Source organism: Danio rerio, chromosome 7 (genome assembly GCF_052040795.2).
Source record: "Danio rerio strain M-AB ecotype USA chromosome 7, GRCz13ab, whole genome shotgun sequence".
Taxonomy (NCBI): Eukaryota; Metazoa; Chordata; class Actinopteri; order Cypriniformes; family Danionidae; genus Danio; species Danio rerio.
Window position 1 is genome coordinate 1,150,859 of NC_141027.1, and position 18,355 is coordinate 1,169,213.

The 18,355-nt window shown below is 40.3% G+C and overlaps 3 protein-coding genes across 13 annotated transcripts in view; 1 reads left to right on the plus strand and 2 right to left on the minus strand.

Moving 5' to 3' along the window:
• The window catches only part of alpk1 (alpha kinase 1), an 859,869-nt gene that overhangs the window by 497,020 nt on the left and 344,494 nt on the right, over positions 1–18,355 (minus strand). The window lies entirely within an intron of this gene.
• The window catches only part of drap1 (DR1-associated protein 1 (negative cofactor 2 alpha)), a 660,385-nt gene that overhangs the window by 92,610 nt on the left and 549,420 nt on the right, over positions 1–18,355 (minus strand). The gene's annotated exons all lie outside the window — the stretch shown is intronic.
• Positions 1–18,355, plus strand: part of cabz01076234.2 — a 32,242-nt gene that overhangs the window by 6,065 nt on the left and 7,822 nt on the right. For all 11 annotated transcript variants that reach the window (XR_015494501.1, XR_015494502.1, XR_015494503.1 and 8 more), the window contains exons 2-3: positions 8,124–8,486; positions 17,017–17,310. Coding sequence is in view for 2 of the 11 variants with exons in the window: in NM_001423719.1 (NP_001410648.1) it covers positions 8,124–8,486; positions 17,017–17,310 (657 nt within the window). In the remaining 9 variants the exon portion in view is untranslated. The remainder of the gene's footprint in view (positions 1–8,123; positions 8,487–17,016; positions 17,311–18,355) is intronic.

The following is an 18,355-nucleotide window of genomic DNA, read 5'->3' on the forward strand; positions in this document are numbered from 1 at the left end:
GCACTGGCCCACAGCTGGCCTCAGGGCATGCGCAAATATGCATTTCCCCCAATGAGCATGGTCGCACAGTTTCTGTGCAGGGTCAGAGAGGACAAGGAGCAGGTCTTGTTAGTTGCGCCTCTCTGGCCCAACCGGACCTGCATATCAGAACTCTCCCTCTTTGCGACGGCCCCTCCCTGGCAGATCCCTGTGAGAGAAGATCTTTAATCTCAGGGACAGGGCACCCTCGCCCAGATCTATGAAACCTCCACGTGTGGTCCTTAGACACCGCAAGTAAGGCTAAGGTAACCTGCCGATTGTGGTGGTTAACACCATCACTCAGGCTAGAGCACCCTCTACGAGGCATGCCTACGCCCTGAAGTGGAGTCTATTCACTGGATGGTGCGCTTCTCACCGAGAAGACCCCCGAACTTGCCAGATCAGCGTTGTGCTTTCTTTTCTTCAGGTTAGTCCTGAAGTGGAGGCTGTTGCCCTTTACACTGAAGGTTTACGTGGCATCATGACGCATAGGATGACTGTGGGAAGACATAACCTCATCATCCGGTTCCTCAGAGGCGCGAGGCAATTAAATCTACCCCACCCCCTTTCATGCCCTCTTGGGATCTTCCTGTAGTGCTACGCAGAGATCCGTTCAAACCACTCAATTCAGTATCTTTGAGATTTCTGTCCTTGAAAACAGCTCTGCAGGTCATGTTGACATCGATTAAGAGGGTTGGGGACCTGGAGGCATTTTCGGTCAGTGACTTGTGCCTGGAATTCGGGTCGACCCACTATCATGTGGTACCTCTCTAACAGGCATCTGTAGAGCTGTGGGCTGGGCGACACCACATACATTTGCAAGTTTTATAATCTTAGAGTGTAGCCGATTTTCCTCAAGGGTATTGGGAAACCCTAATGAATGAAGTTAGGTGTTGTAACATGCTTGCTGCGCCTTTCTCTCTAACACAGAGATACGTGAGCTTTCTCGCTTCGTCAGTTGAGTTCCCCACTTGGCGAACCCTGCAGAGTTCCTACGAGGCTTCCAGCACCTGACTCAGTGGAGGAGTCATGTGTTGGCCCGTTACATTGTTTGTATGCACCTTGGTCATCCCGCTATCTGGGTATAGATGCCTGCTATGTGCCTACCCCATATGCTCACTCAGCCACAAAGTAGTCCCCCCCTCTAGGCAAGCTTATGTCTTCCCACCCTGCTAACCATCTTTTCGTATGCGTACTCCCCCTTTTTATGGCTAGTCTATATGCTTTTTTGCCACCAGGTCTCCCCATTCGGGCAGCAGGTGGCTTCCACAGCGTTCTTTCTATCGGGACTGCATGCTTTCCCAACTTACTGTCATATTAAAAATTTCTAGAATTAACTAGGTGTATTTTTACGACTCCCTGAAATATATATCTAAACCAGGAACAGGTAAGTAAGGGCAAGGAGACATGCTGGAAGGCTGCACCTCTGGTCTTGCAGGTGTGCTCATACTGCAGCTTGGCATGCCCCTCACCAGACACATGGTAAGGTTCTTTCGTTATGACGTCTTCCATAGATTTCCCCATAGTCAAAGTTTCCAAATAGCACTGAATTTCCTCTCTTAATAATAATATTAGGACAATTTTAGAGTTAATTTGTATACTTTATCTCAAATGGTGTAAGAGTTTAATTCATTTAAGTGTTCACAGTGTATCCGATATTCTAAAAATATGGATTAAGTACTGTAAATAAAATCAACAAAGGCGTAACTGTAAAAAACAAAACTTGTGCATCATTCACAATAATATTTAGACAATTTTACAGGCAATTTGAATATTTTATTTCAAATGGTGTCAGAGTTTAAATCATCAAGAGTTTACAGTATATTTGAAATACTGAAAATATGGATTCATTACTGTAAATAAAATCAACAAAGACATAACTGTAAAAAACAAAGCTTGTGCATGAAAGACAATAATATTTAGACAATTGCACAGTTGATTTGAATATTTTATCTCAAATGGTGTCAGAGTTTAATTCATTAAGAGAATTACAGTATATTTGATTTACTAAAAATATGGATTTATTACTGTATATAAAATCAATAAAGGAATAACTGTAAAAAAACAAAGCTTGTGCATCATAGAGAATAATATTTAGACAATTGTAAAGTTGATTTAAATATTATATTTCAAATAGTGTCAGAGTTTAATTCATTTAGGGGTTTACAGTGTATTCAATATACTGAAAATATGGATTTATTACTGTATATAAAATCAACAAAGGCGTAACTGTAAAAAACAAAGCTTGTGCATCATTCACAATAATATTTAGACAATTTTACAGTTGATTTGAATATTATATGTCAAATGGTGTCAGAGTTTAATTCATTAAGAGAATTACAGTATATTCGATATACTGAAAATATGGATTTATTACTGTATATAAAATCAATAAAGGTATAACTCTAAAAAACAAAGCTTGTACATCATTCACAATAATATTTAGACAATTGTACAGTGGATTTGAATATTATATGTCAAATGGTGTCAGAGTTTAATTCATTAAGAGATTTACTGTATATTCGATATACTAAAAATATGGATTTATTACTGTATATAAAATCAATAAAGGCATAACTGTAAAAAACAAAGCTTGTGCATGAAAGACATAATATTTAGACAATTGTACAGTTGATTTGAATAATATATGTTAAATGGTGTCAGAGTTTAATTCATTAAGAGATTTACAGTATATTCGAAATACTGAAAATATGGATTTATTACTGTATATAAAATCAATAAAGGTATAACTCTAAAAAACAAAGCTTGTGCATGAAAGACAATAATATTTAGACAATTGTACAGTTGATTTGAATATTATATGTCAAATGGTGTCAGAGTTTAATTCATTAAGAGATTTACAGTATATTCGATATACTGAAAATATGGATTCAATACTGTATATAAAATCAATAAAGGCATAACTGTAAAAAACAAAGCTTGTGCATCATAGAGAATAATATTAAGATAATTGTGCAGTTGATTTTAATATTGCATTTCAAATGTTGTCAGAGTTTAATTCATTAAGAGATTTACTGTATATTCGATATACTAAAAATATGGATTCATTACTTTATATAAAATCAATAAAGGCATAACTGTAAAAAACAAAGCTTGTGCATCATTAAGAATAATATTTAGACAATTGTACAGTTGATTTGAATATTATATGCCAAATGGTGTCAGAGTTTAATTCATTAAGAGAATTATAGTATATTTGATATACTAAAAATATGGATTTATTACTGTATATAAAATCAATAAAGGTATAACTGTAAAAAAAAGCTTGTGCATCATTCAGAATAATATTTAGACACTTGCACAGTTGATTTGAATATTTTATCTCAAATGGTGTCAGAGTTTAATTCATTAAGAGATTTACTGTATATTCGATATACTAAAAATATGGATTTATTACTGTATATAAAATCAATACAGGCATAACTGTAAAAAACAAAGCTTGTGCATGAAAGACATAATATTTAGACAATTGCACAGTTGATTTGAATATTTTATCTCAAATGGTGTCAGAGTTTAATTCATTAAGGCGGTTTTACAGTGTATTAAATATACTGAAAATATGGATTTATTACTGTATATAAAATCAATAAAGGCATAACTGTAAAAAACAAAGCTTGTGCATCATTCAGAATAATATTTAGACAATTGTACAGTTAATTTGAATATTTTATCTCAACTGGTGTGAGAGTTGAGAGAACTGCGCTCCTCCTCCTGTAAGCTGTTTTAATGCGTACACCAACCCCACCCCTAACCCTACCCCCAGTGACATCACTCGTAGAAGAAGTGCAAAAAAGGTGGAGCTCAAGCTCCCCCTCGCTGGAGCTCAGCTCTCCTCAAATGGCTCTGCAGTGAGCACCACTTGGCCAAAATAACGAGCGATGCATTGATTCCTCGGTCATTTTCGGGATCTAGAGTGATAAAGGTTTACCAGGCATATATGACCATTCCATAACAATAATTTTGAGATAAAATGACTTAATACAAGTGTCACAGTAATGATCAGTCTACATGTTTTAATGCAATAACTCATTCTTAACCCCGTAAGACCTGACATATAAAAAAATAGTCAGAAAATTCACATTTTCTGGAACTGAGATGTTTATTAAACCATCTAGCAAAATTAAAACGGTCATATACATTTTTAAATGATATTTATTTTGTATCACATTTGATACCTCTGATGTTTGTGCTACTTTTTGATAACAACAATGATAATTTTAAATACAAAAAAAATAATTTTGACGAAAGAGAACCTTTCAGGCCGTTTATCTCTTTGTTTTTTTGTTTTGTTAAGCATTTTACAGTGTTTTATCATTAAACTTTGTGGTATGTGTTGTATTAATTTCAGAACACAGAAGTGAGAACTAGGGATGATAACCGTGTTCAAGGTTTACTGCGGTTTGGAAAAGTCGAGGTTTTGAATCCGCCAAAATGTTCTGCTATATTGTTCCTAAAATTTGTGTATGATTTTTTATTTAGTTTTTTTTTTAGGACAACAGTATCTCCAGCAGAAAACATATACAAATATACCACTTTTAATTGTAAATAAATCAGTGTTTTTAAAACAAATGAAGACAGCAGAGGTCAATTAATCTTTTCAATTATTCAGCCTGACATGTTCACTGCTCCAATCTATTATAACTCTTTAAAAAAAATAAAATATATTATTTTCAAAGGGGTAAAAAGTTTTATTTTTTAACCCAGACATTTAAAAAGAACATTTTAGAGAAGTAATCACTATACCAGGAAACCGTGATATTTTTATCTAAGGTTTTCATACCATCAGAATCTTACACTTGCCTAGTGAGAAGAGATTGCTGGTGCAGTGTTTTATCTCTGTCAGGTTTCTCCATATTGGAGAATGATCAGGGTCATGCCTTCTATCATTAAGGGCCTACTCACTCTATGTTATCCGTAGCGTGCCCAGGCCCGTTTCCCGGATCGTTTGAGAAGTGTGAGTGGTTGGAAGAGGTGTGCCTGAGTGCGGTTCACTTGGGCTTTGGTGCAGTGCACTTGTAGTGTGAGTGCAAAACGCGCCTGAAAACTGAAACTGAAAGCGAGACGTAACTTTAAGGGGCTGTTTCATATGGATTTATTAATCATTCTTACTGTTCAGTGAACGCAAACTGCCGTAGTTTATTAAAGACGCAAACTCCTCACTTCACTACAGCTGCGCGCCTTCAGCAGACCTCCTCATTCCTGCAGCCCGAGAGCTTTATGACTGTTTAAGAGTGCCAAAAGTGGCGGATCTGTTCTGCGAAATATCTGACTGAGTGTCCCCACATCCCTAAGGACTGTTTGGTGAAATATTTGACGGCATATCACTACATATCAAACCACTGACATGATATAACTAGAGAAATCTCCACTGTGCTGTTAAGTGAGAGCTTTAACTGAACAGCGCAGCAGCGATGAGGTAAGCGTGCCCAGGCCTAATTGTAGTGTGAGTGCGGGCCATCAGGGGAGACGGGAGAGGGGACAAGCGTGCTTTGGCTCGGTTCGAGGCAACTGTACCTAGTGTGAGTACGGCCTAAAAGGCACACCGCAGCTTGACCTTTTATGTTTATGTAGATGCCTAGGACTTTCTCAATCTCTTTGGCATCTGTGTTTATAGACTTGCCATCTTTGAATATATTGTGCAGGTTTATTTGTTCTCCAGTGTCCTGTAGTATTTCATCAGCAGCAAACTATTTCAATACTGTCCATATACAGAGTGCAGAGTCCATATTAATAGATGGCAATTGAAGTGCCATAGAGCAGTTAGGGGAAGATGATGAGGGGGATGGAGTCCTCAGGCCATGCATGATGATGATGGTCATTCAGACAGCTGTGATGAGGAAGATTATCAAGAAAAAAGTTCAGACAAGAAGATGAGGTCCCAACAACACAAACACAGAACACAGTCAGAAAGCAGTCGGTCTGAGTCCTCTGTGTCTTCCTCAGCAGATGCAATGAACTCAACAAATGTACATGATATTGTAGAGTATCTGTATTCTTTCCTTTTTGCATTGCCATTGCTGACTGCTCTCTGACTGTGTTCTGTGTTTGTGTAGTTGGGACCTTCTGTGCTTGTCTAGACGACACTTTCTTCTTGATAATCTTCCTCCTCACAGCTGCTTGAATGACCATCATCATGCATGGCCCGATGAGTCCATCCCTCCTCCTCATCTTCTCTCTGCCATAGACTACTATGCTGATGACATTTCCAAGACGCTTTAATTTTTCTATCATCTTCCTCTATTCTTTTTGACACCTAAAAGTACACGTAAATTGATCAATATAGTTTAATGATTATGAATTATTGTAAAAATACCCATAACGTATTTTAAAATGGTATTTGTCCCCTTTCCCCCTCGGCCTGCACTCACATTGAGTGATTAATAAATCCATATGATTAAAAGTCACGTCTCATCTTCAGTTTCGGGCTCAGGCGTGTTTTGCACTCACACTAAAAGTGTATACACACACACCCAATGGCTTTTTAAAAAACGTATTTGCCAAAAAAAAAAAAAAAAAAATCAGAAATGGCTCTTTGCTGAATAAAGGTTCCAGACCTCCGGGAATATTCCCTCAAGAAACTTTAGCAAAGTCTCTCTAGTTGACTGTTGGTCTTGTGCATCCGCCATGCTTGTGGTTTGTTTACACTTTTTATCCATGATTGTAGTTCTAACTGAATTCACATCTAAAGCTCGGTGTATTGTGGGTAATATTAGTGGTTAGAGTACACACACTTCTAATTTCGTTGAGCGTCCAGGAACCTTTAGCATACTCTTTTCAGCATATCACAGTGTGGGACACACTAACTCCATTTCCCAATACTAATTAGGACGGGGGGCAGCATGGAGGCTAAGTGGTTAGCACTGTTGCCTCACAGCAAGAAGGTCACTGTTCGAGTCTCGGCTGGGTCACTTGATGTTTCTGTGTGGAGTTTGCTTGTTCTCCCCGTGTTGGCGTGGGTTTCCTCCGGGTGCTCCGGTTTCCCCCTCAGTCCAAACATATGCGCTTTTTGGGGAACTGATCAACTAAATTAGCTGTAGTGTATGAGTGTGTGTGTGAATGAGTGTATGGGTGTTTTCCAGTACTGGGTTGGGGCTGTAAGGGCATCCGCTGGTGTAAAATATATTGCTGGAATAGTTGGCAGTTCATTCCACTGTACTGGCCACAGATGAATAAGGGAGTAAGCTAAAGTAAAATGGATGAAAGAGTGAATGAGTTTAGGCCAGATCTGGGTGAAACAGATGTCTTCTTTTGTGTTCAACTGTAGAAAGAAACTCAAACAGGTATGGAAGGAATGGAGAGAGTTATATCATTTTCATTTATAGTGAACTGCCCCTTTAAATCTAAATTGCACAAGATAAACTTCTACCCAGGTAGATTCCATAAAGCAACATGCCTTACTTCATCTTATTACACAGCTGTCTGAAATACTTGATTCTGATTGGTCAGTTACGACAATCCAAAGTCTGTTATTCCCAGATAACCACCTCTAAATAACACAGACTTATCCGGGAACTGAGAATCACCTTGGCCATCAGTGAATGCATTCAAATCCATAAACTTCCATCTACATTATTACGTGTTTGCTTGTCTGTCACACCACAGTTTTTGACTGTTTGATGGCATCTTGAATGAATAATATGGAGGGTAGTGACTATTTTAATCGAGCTAGTTTAAGTCAGTCAGCTGGTGGCTGTTTGGCGCTACCTAGTGTCTGAATAATGCGCAAATAAGTGTATGCTCCATCAGCTGTTTTTGTTTCTGTCAGCTGTCAGCGTTTAATTAAGTGATAAATGAACTATTACAGCTCAGAGCAATGCTTTGCGTCTCATCTTTATGTTTTGTAACAAGTAGCTGTGTAATAATCAGGATAAAGTACATCCAAGATCCTGTTTTCTCTGAATAAAGCCTTCAGTCTCATACAACAGTGCTGCACTTCACATCACATCTGATTAACCTGTCTGGCTTTATTCTGAGATAACAACCTCCTGGATCTACTTCATCTCCAACATAAAGAACATGCAGGTGTAGATGTGTGATCTCTAAGGCTGTAGATGCAGACTGACCGCTGTGTGTTTGTCCATCAGTGTCGTTCACCGCCAAGGTTCCTCCTGGTCCTGTAGTGGCTCATGTGGGCTCCACAGTTATTCTGCCCTGCTGGATCTCTCCGGCCCAGAATGCTGAAGCTCTGGAGATCCGCTGGTACCGTCATGAGGATTTCCGCTACACTGTGCTCTACTTCCAACATGGCAAGATACAAGACGAGCAGGAGGAGACCTTCAGGAACCGCAGCTCTCTGACACCACGCTCAGATCTGTCTGGAGGACTGAAGGGTGGAGATGTGTCTCTGCAGCTGGAGAAGATCATCATTCAGGATGAAGCTTTATTTCACTGCTACGTCAATGGAGACAGTGACTACAGCAGTGCAGAGCTGGAGCTGAAAGTCACAGGTGAGGCAGAACCTTGCATGCTTTTTTTGTGTTTAAACCCTGCAAACATGTTGCTAAAGTTTACTTCACTATATTGCAATTGACCCTTTGCAAAGCCCCACCCCCTTTCTCATTGTAAGACTAATTTCAGTACCAGCTATAGCGCTCATCTATCAATTTGTACACTCCCTGGGGAAATAATGAATAATTTCTGTTTAAATTACATACTGACGTTTAGACATGAAGATCTGCATCAAGCATGCACGGGAAATACTGGGGATGTGGGAGTAAATACAAAAAGAGCTAAAGTCTACAAGAATAGTGATGGGAAATTAATATTTCCTTAATGTTCTTATTCGAGAGAGGGTGCTCAATGGTGTATAGTGTACCTATCACTATACTGGAGCATTAGCACACACCACTATACTAGACCAGTAGGACACATCACTATACTGGAGCATTAGGACACATCACTATACTGGAGCATTAGGACACATCACTATACTGGAGCATTAGGACACATCACTATACTGGAGCAATAGGACACATCACTATACTGGAGCATTAGGACACATCACTATACTGGGGCATTAGGACACATCACTATACTGGGGCATTAGGACACATCACTATACTGGAGCATTAGGACACATCACTATACTGTGGCATTAGGACACATCACTATACTGGAGCATTGGGACACATCACTATACTGGAGCAATAGGACACATCACTATACCGGAGCATTAGCACACATCACTATACTGGAGCATTAGGACACATCACTATACTGGAGCATTAGCACACATCACTATACTGGAGCATTAGGACACATCACTATACTGGAGTATTAGGACACACATCACTATACTGGAGCATTAGGACACACATCACTATACTGGAGCATTAGGACACATCACTATACTGGAGTATTAGGACACACATCACTATACTGGAGCATTAGGACACATCACTATACTGGAGTATTAGGACACATCACTATGTAACAACTACTTTTTTTGAAGCTACATTAAAGAAATTGAGAGACCACAAAACAACTTTCAGAGATTCATGTGTATTTAGAATAAATGTATATGACAGCAGGTATGAATAATTATTGTTACACACTGGGGATATGAAATGATCAGCAGTCAACTCATTAATGATCACTATTAGACAGAAATAAGCACTCGATAAGTGTCTCTCATTGAATCCAGTATTTATAGCAATCCAAAAAAAGATACCAACAGTCCTTAAGTGAATCACATGAAAGATCAAGTTCAGCAAACAGTTCATCAATGGCTGGCCACGGAATCAGTAGGAAAGTGGATGGAAAAAGTCTGTGGATATGAGGATGGATTGTCCAGGTCCTGTTTTGATGACTTAAAGTGGATACCAAAAAACCCTCTGCATATAAACAAACATACAATCAAAACCTTGCCAACACCACACAAAACATATGTACAAAACCGAAATATATACAAAAAAAACAGGCCTACTTACATCTGAGATATAAGAACAAAAATGTTCCTCAAATAAGGGCAACAAACAACAGCGCAGTGAAGAAGCCTTTCCATGTGCTAGGCACCATACTTCCTACCTACTGCTTCTTCTCTACCTCCTTTTAAGCAGATTGGAGACTTACTACCTAGATCGCCCTCTAATGGGTGAGATAGCTACTACAGGTAGAATTTTCAAATAGTAACAGGAAAACTGTTACACACCCCTTCCCCTAAAGAAAAGAGTTATACAGTTCCATAAAATTCCTTCAACTTTTCCACATGGTAAGTATCACATTGACTGGGTTTATCAAGCATTACCACTCTGTAGTTGACATTATTTACCTTTTTTACAATTTTGCCAGGACCTTGCCATTTCGGAGCTAATTTGGCCATAAAGGAATCTGCAGCTCGAGACAGAGGGTGTGTGAGGATCCAAACCAAATCTCCTTCCTCAAAGGACTTTGGTTTTCTACGTTGATTGTAGTATTTTCCTTGTCTCTCTTGTGCTTGGCTGGTCTTTGCAATCACTTGCTCAAGGAAAGCTTTCTGCCTTTCAAGGGTGTTATATGCTAGATGGTCTGGATTAGGTGGTCTCTGGATCAGCCTGTCTAGAGGACCCTTCAACTTACGTCCCAAAGCAACTTCAGCTGGAGTGAAACCCGTACTTTCCTGCCATGCTGAGTTAATGGCATACCTGAACTCAGGGATCCATTTATCCCAGTCCCGGTGATTGTCATGGACATAAGAGGACAACATTGTTTTTAGGGTTCGGTTTATCCTCTCAGTTAAGTTGGTCTGCGGATGATAGGCAGTACTGAGCTTCTGAACTACTCCCCATCGCTTGCAGGTCTCATTGAGCAATTGGGCTGTAAATTGAGGGCCGCGGTCAGAGACGAGATATGCTGGAGTTCCCCATCGAGTGAACATCTCTTTTGTCAAGATGTTAGTTATGAGGTGAGTTTTTGCAGATCTTAAAGCAAAAAGTTCCACCCACTTGCTGCAATAATCCACAAAGACTAATAAGAATTCATTCGATCGATTACTTTTTGGGAAAGGACCCATTAGATCCACTCCCAGCATATAGCCAGGCTCTACTACGGGTGTTGACTGCAACAATCCAGACAGTTTCGAGATTCTCGGTTTATATATTTGACAAGTCTTACACTGGGTGCAAAAGCTCAAAACATCCTTACGGACTTCAGGCCAATAGACACTGTCAAGTAATCTCTTCAAGGTTTTCATCCTTCCTAAGTGTCCACTCAGTGGATTTGAATGGGCGAAGTGTAAAAACTGTTCTCTCAGTGATGCAGGGATGACTAGTTGGTAAACACACCCTTGATCTTTGTTAGGCACCCTGCGAAAGAGGTAGTCATTCTGTACACAATAAGCAATGCGGCTGGAATCTGTGGTGGCTTGCTTAGCTGCTTCCCATAGAGCTTGCAAAGAAGAATCAAGCTTCTGAGCTTTCCCAATTTCATCCCAGCTGACTGGCAAATTAGGATCAGTCTTGTTAGCCTGGCAGATGGCAATATGACCTACAACCTCTTGCCCTGGTATACCTCTGGATAGGGCATCAGGTACCACATTGCAGGACCCCTTACGGTACTTGACCAGGAAACTGAAACATTGTAGTCGTAATGCCCATCTGGTTAAGCGTGAAGATGGTTTAGGGTTATTGAAAACCCAAGTCAGCGCAGAATGATCCGTCAGTACTTCAAAGTTTCGTCCTTCCAAATACTGCCTCCACTTCTCTACAGCCCACACGACCGCAAGACATTCCTTCTCTGCAGTGGAGTATGATTTTTCTGCTCCATGTAAAAGACGTGAAGCATAGGCAATGACATGTTCTGCACCATCAAAATCCTGTGTCAATACAGCTCCTAGTCCTATGTCACTGGCGTCAGTCTGCACTCTAAAGACTTTGGTGAAATCCGGGGGCATTAATACTGGTGCTCGTTGTAGTGCATATTTGAGATCATCAAAGGCATTTTGACATTCAACTGTCCAGTTCCAGATTGCATTCTTACCTTTCAGTGCATACAATGGAGCAGCTCGCTCTGAGAAGTGAGAAATGAACCGATGGTACCAACTAGCAAGACCTAAAAATCTCTGTACCTCTTTGAGATTTTTTGGGACAGGAAAATCCTGAACTGCTTTGATTTTAGTGTCTTCAGTCCGTACTCCTTCCTCAGAAACAACATGTCCTAGGTAAGTAATGGTCCTCTGCAACATAGAACATTTCTTGAGATTGAGTGTTAAACCAGAGTCTTGCAATTTTGCAAAGAGTAGCTTGAGATGTTGAAAGTGATCTTGGATGGTTTTTGAGTAAACCACAATGTCGTCAAGATAGACAAAGCAAAACTCTCCAATGTAGTCTCTCAGAACATTGTTCATGAGCCTCTGAAAGGTTGCAGCAGCATTTCGCAGGCCAAAAGGAAGATGAAGAAACTCATATTGGGCATTTTTGGTGACAAAAGCAGTCTTTTTGATGCTGTCTTCATCCATTTTTACCTGCCAGTAGCCAGATTTGAGGTCTAATGTGCTAAATATGGTTGCTCCATACAAGGACTCAAGGATATCCTGAATTTGAGGCATTGGAAACCCATCAAGAGGAGTCTTGGAGTTCAAAGCTCTATAATCAACACAAAAGCGGGTACTGCCATCTTTTTTAGGCACAAGTACAACTGGTGATGCCCATGGAGATACAGAAGGTCTTATAATGCCTTTGTCAAGCATTCTTGCTATTTCCTCATCTATAAACTTCTGTTTGTTGACTGGAACAGGATAGGCCTTCTTTCGCACAGGAATTTCATCAATTGTATGGATTTGATGATGAATCAAGTTGGTTTGACCTAAAGTTTCAGTGCATACAGTGGGCCAATCAAGCATCAGTCCTTCTAGTTGACGTCTATGGGCTTTAGAGACATCAGCTCGATCCACTAACTCCTTTATAATGGTTAGATCAGTAGAAGGCGTTGGTATTAGAGGTAGTGCAAGGTGCAGACTTACTATTGGTGAAGGGGAGGAAGAGGTGAAGGAGTGGATTACCCCATATTCTTCAGGTAAAGAATAGGAAGAATTTCTAAAATCGACTGTGATTCCAGACATCTTCAAAAATTCCAGGCCCAACAAAACAGAAAAAGCCAAGTCACAATCTTTCATTACATATGCTCTGATAGGATAGTCATGTCCGTGGATGGTAGCCTGCCAAGCTATCTTCCCCAAGGCTGATTGTACACATCCATTTGCAAGAGAAAAGGACTGTCCTCTACTCGATTGCAAAACTTCATGATTTGACTTTAGTCGTTTCCAGCAGGACTCTTGAATTAAAGAGTAAGTGCTCCCAGTATCCAGAATTGCTTGATATTGATGACCTTTAATAGTTAAGGGCAATGTTAATGTGACAGGAGATCCTTTACTGCTATCAGAACATACAGCTATGTGAGGGTTCGACTGTCGGCCCTTAAAAAATGTATTACCCTCAGTGGACTTTGAATTAGCTTCTTGGTGCCTCTGTCTCCAAAATGATCTTTCTTCATTGATATCTTTTTCTATAAGTGTTCCTACACGTACCAACTCATCTACAGTAGTTACAGTACCTCTTAAAATGCTTGCTATTCTTGGGTTACAGTTCCGTAGTGTCGCTTGGAGAATCTCACGCTCTGTCATGGAAGGTTTCAGTCTCAGACATAATGCTCTGTACTGGTAGGCAAATGTTCGAATACTTTCATCAACCCCTTGTTTCCTTTCTCTGATCCTTCTTTCCACTTCAACATCATGATCATCTGCTAAGAAAGATTGAAGAAAAACAGACTTGAATTGTGTCCATGTTCTTACCCTCTGCTTCTCGGCTACCCACCAGTCTTTAGCTGTGTGTGTCAATACAGAAGGAAGCATGGATATGATCTCAGAGTCATTTAAAGGTTGTACAGCCAGATATTCATCACATCGTTCCAGGTATGTAATAGGGTCTTCCCCATCTAAACTCCCAAATTTTGGAAACTCTAGCTTGATAGGAGTCTTAAAATGTACAGGACGACAAGATCCATGGTCTAATATGGTGTGGCTGAAGTGTGGAGTAGACGTTGCACCCCCAGAAGGCTGGATTAATGATTTCAATTGTCCATCTCTCCGTTTCAGGCAATCCATAATTGCTTGCCCCAACTCTTGAACCTTTGTTTCTAAAGTATCTTTCACTTGGGTACACTCCTTCTTTAACATGGTAGATAACGAATTCTCGAGCTGTTGTACATCTATGGGGTGATCTTGGTACTGTTTTAGCATGTGCTGGACCTGACTCTCAATGACAGCAATCCTATTACTTTGTTCATTCAGCTGATGCTGAATGTCTTTAAAACGAACATCAGAGGAATTTTCAAATGCTTCAACTCTACTTTCAACTTTATGCATTTGTGTGGCCATAATCATTGTTAACAAGCTATCATCATCTTCAATTGTAGGAGGTGGAGGAGGTAACAAAGAATCATCAAAATCCCCTTCTTCTTGTTCACCAATTTCAGGTTCATTTTCCAAGTACAAGCTAGCGAGAGAATGAATAAGGTCTTGAATAGGCTCTCGATGAGTAGTGAAAGGCTCTGAAGAATAATCAGGTAACAAAGAATCATCACCCTCTGTCTCTTTAGCCAAGGCAGCCATTTTGAAGCTACTAAAGCTCTTCAAATAATGTCAACTTTAGAATGCTGAAATAGAGTGTAATGTTAGGACTTTTGAAATTATGGCCTCATAGACACATTAACAAAAACATGACTCAAAGAAAGCAGAATGTATCTCTCAAGAATTCAATCAAATTTTGTCTTTTGTTCGGGCGCCAAATATGTAACAACTACTTTTTTTGAAGCTACATTAAAGAAATTGAGAGACCACAAAACAACTTTCAGAGATTCATGTGTATTTAGAATAAATGTATATGACAGCAGGTATGAATAATTATTGTTACACACTGGGGATATGAAATGATCAGCAGTCAACTCATTAATGATCACTATTAGACAGAAATAAGCACTCGATAAGTGTCTCTCATTGAATCCAGTATTTATAGCAATCCAAAAAAAGATACCAACAGTCCTTAAGTGAATCACATGAAAGATCAAGTTCAGCAAACAGTTCATCAATGGCTGGCCACGGAATCAGTAGGAAAGTGGATGGAAAAAGTCTGTGGATATGAGGATGGATTGTCCAGGTCCTGTTTTGATGACTTAAAGTGGATACCAAAAAACCCTCTGCATATAAACAAACATACAATCAAAACCTTGCCAACACCACACAAAACATATGTACAAAACCGAAATATATACAAAAAAAACAGGCCTACTTACATCTGAGATATAAGAACAAAAATGTTCCTCAAATAAGGGCAACAAACAACAGCGCAGTGAAGAAGCCTTTCCATGTGCTAGGCACCATACTTCCTACCTACTGCTTCTTCTCTACCTCCTTTTAAGCAGATTGGAGACTTACTACCTAGATCGCCCTCTAATGGGTGAGATAGCTACTACAGGTAGAATTTTCAAATAGTAACAGGAAAACTGTTACAACTATTACAACCACATCACTATACTGGAGCATTAGCACACATCACTATACTGGACCAGTAGGACACATCACTATACTGGAGCATTAGGACACATCACTATACTGGAGCATTAGGACACATCACTATACTGGGGAATTAGGACACATCACTATACTGGAGCATTAGGACACATCACTATACTGGAGCATTGGGACACATCACTATACTGGAGCATTGGGACACATCACTATACTGGAGCAATAGGACACATCACTATACTGGAGCATTAGGACACATCACTATACTGGAGCATTAGGACACATCACTATACTGGAGCATTAGGACACATCACTATACTGGAGTATTAGGACACATCACTATACTGGAGCATTAGCACACATCACTATACTGGAGCATTAGGACACATCACTATACTGGAGTATTAGGACACATCACTATACTGGAGCATTAGGACACACATCACTATACTGGAGCATTAGGACACATCACTATACTGGAGCATTAGGACACATCACTATACTGGAGTATTAGGACACATCACTATACTGGGGCATTAGGACACATCACTATACTGGAGCATTAGGACACATCACTATACTGGAGTATTAGGACACATCACTATACTGGAGCATTAGGACACATCACTATACTGGAGCATTAGGACACATCACTATACTGGAGCATTAGGACACATCACTATACTGGAGCATTAGGACACATCACTATACTGGAGCATTAGGACACATCACTATACTGGAGCATTAGGACACATCACTATACTGGAGTATTAGGACACATCACTATACTGGAGCATTAGGACACACATCACTATACTGGAGCATTAGGACACATCACTATACTGGAGCATTAGGACACATCACTATACTGGGGCATTAGGACACATCACTATACTGGAGCATTAGGACACATCACTATACTGGAGTATTAGGACACATCACTATACTGGAGCATTAGGACACATCACTATACTGGAGCATTAGGACACATCACTATACTGGAGTATTAGGACACATCACTATACTGGAGCATTAGGACACATCACTATACTGGAGCATTAGGACACATCACTATACTGGAGTATTAGGACACATCACTATACTGGAGCAATAGGACACATCACTATACTGGAGCATTAGGACACATCACTATACTGGAGCATTAGGACACATCACTATACTGGAGCATTAGGACACATCACTATACTGGAGTATTAGGACACATCACTATACTGGAGCATTAGGACAGGTTGACTGTCAATCATACTACCTGCAATGGCTCAATTTATTGATTCTCCTCATTTGAAAAAAATCTATATGTTGTATCATGTGTGAACATAGCTAAAATCTTGCAATCCTAAATCTAACATTATTCACCATTATTTTGCCAAAGCTAAGTTTTAAAATGAAGAAGTAATGGTGTTACTGAAGTGTTTGTGTGTTTGTGCTGGTCTGATGGTCTGTCTCTGGTGGTCCAGCTCCAGGGTCTGCTCCTGTCCTCTTCCCCAGGCCTCTGGATGACGGCCGGCTGAACGTCAGCTGTAGCTCCAGCGGCTGGTACCCCGAGCCAAACATCACGTGGACATCAGACCAGCGAAAGACTCTGCGTCCTGCAGCAGTGTCTCTCCATCGGGCAGCAGACGGGTTATTCTCTGTCCACAGCTGGACCACCGTCTCTCCATCAGACGCTCAGCTGGTCTCCTGCTCCGTGTCCACCACAACTGGAGAGTCCAAAGAGGGAAAGGTGGACATACAGGGCTTTATATCCTCAGGTTAGACAATGTACACCTAATGATTAAAGTTGCTGGATATATGAGGTTATCACACAGAGGAGCAGTAAACATTTCTAAAACTTAAAAAAGCACATTTAATGTACATTCTGTGTAAATACAATTAACTACAATTAATACAAAGCATCTTGCTTTTAGCTCCTCTGTTTAGCCACCATGTGTTGGAATTTTCCTTGGTTTCTTGAAGACTTTAGTAGGGGTGCTGGAAGGTTCTTCATCTGGGGACTATGTTGTCCTGCATTGTTAATGACCATGATACTTGGAAAAATTAGATTAAGAGGAACATGGGTGTCCATCAGTGCATATGGCAGCAGGGCTCCCTAGGTTTGGGGTCAATGATCAACTTTGTGGCTGTATCATCTGATCTCTGACCATATGTCTTGGACACTCGAGTAATGAAAGTCAGGTGGTGAGTTGGGTGTGAGGAGGGCAGATAGACCTGGCAGGTCTAAACGTGTAGTGAGGGTCCTCCTGGAAAGGCTATCTCGGGTACTGGAAAAGAGGATCTGACCGATGGTTGAACCTCATACACAGGAGGAACAATGCAGGTTTTGTCCAGGTCCTGGAACACTGGACCAGCTCTATACCCTCACTAGGGTGCTCAAGTACTTGTGGGAGTTTGCCTGTCCAGTCTGAATGGGGTTCCTACTCTCATGACTCTCATGATGGTTTTCCTATGGTCATGACTGAAATGACAAGACTTTGGATACAAGTGGCCGAAATAAGTTTGTTCTGCAGGGTGGCAGGACACACCATTAGGGATAGGGTGAGGAGCTCTGTCCCCCAGGAGGAGCTCAGAGTAAAGCTGCTGCTCCTCCACATCCAGAGAAGACCCAGGATAGGCTGGAGGGACTACGTCTCTCGGCTTGCCTGAAAATGCCAGATCTTGGGGTTAGAGACATAGGCTGCAGACATGGAAAGCGACTGGTCCATGTTCTCCAATTCCATTGTTGAGGAGACAATGATGTGAGAAGCTGTGCCTGTATGGCCTGCGGTGCCTGTCGTAGCGACAATCAATAAACCCTGT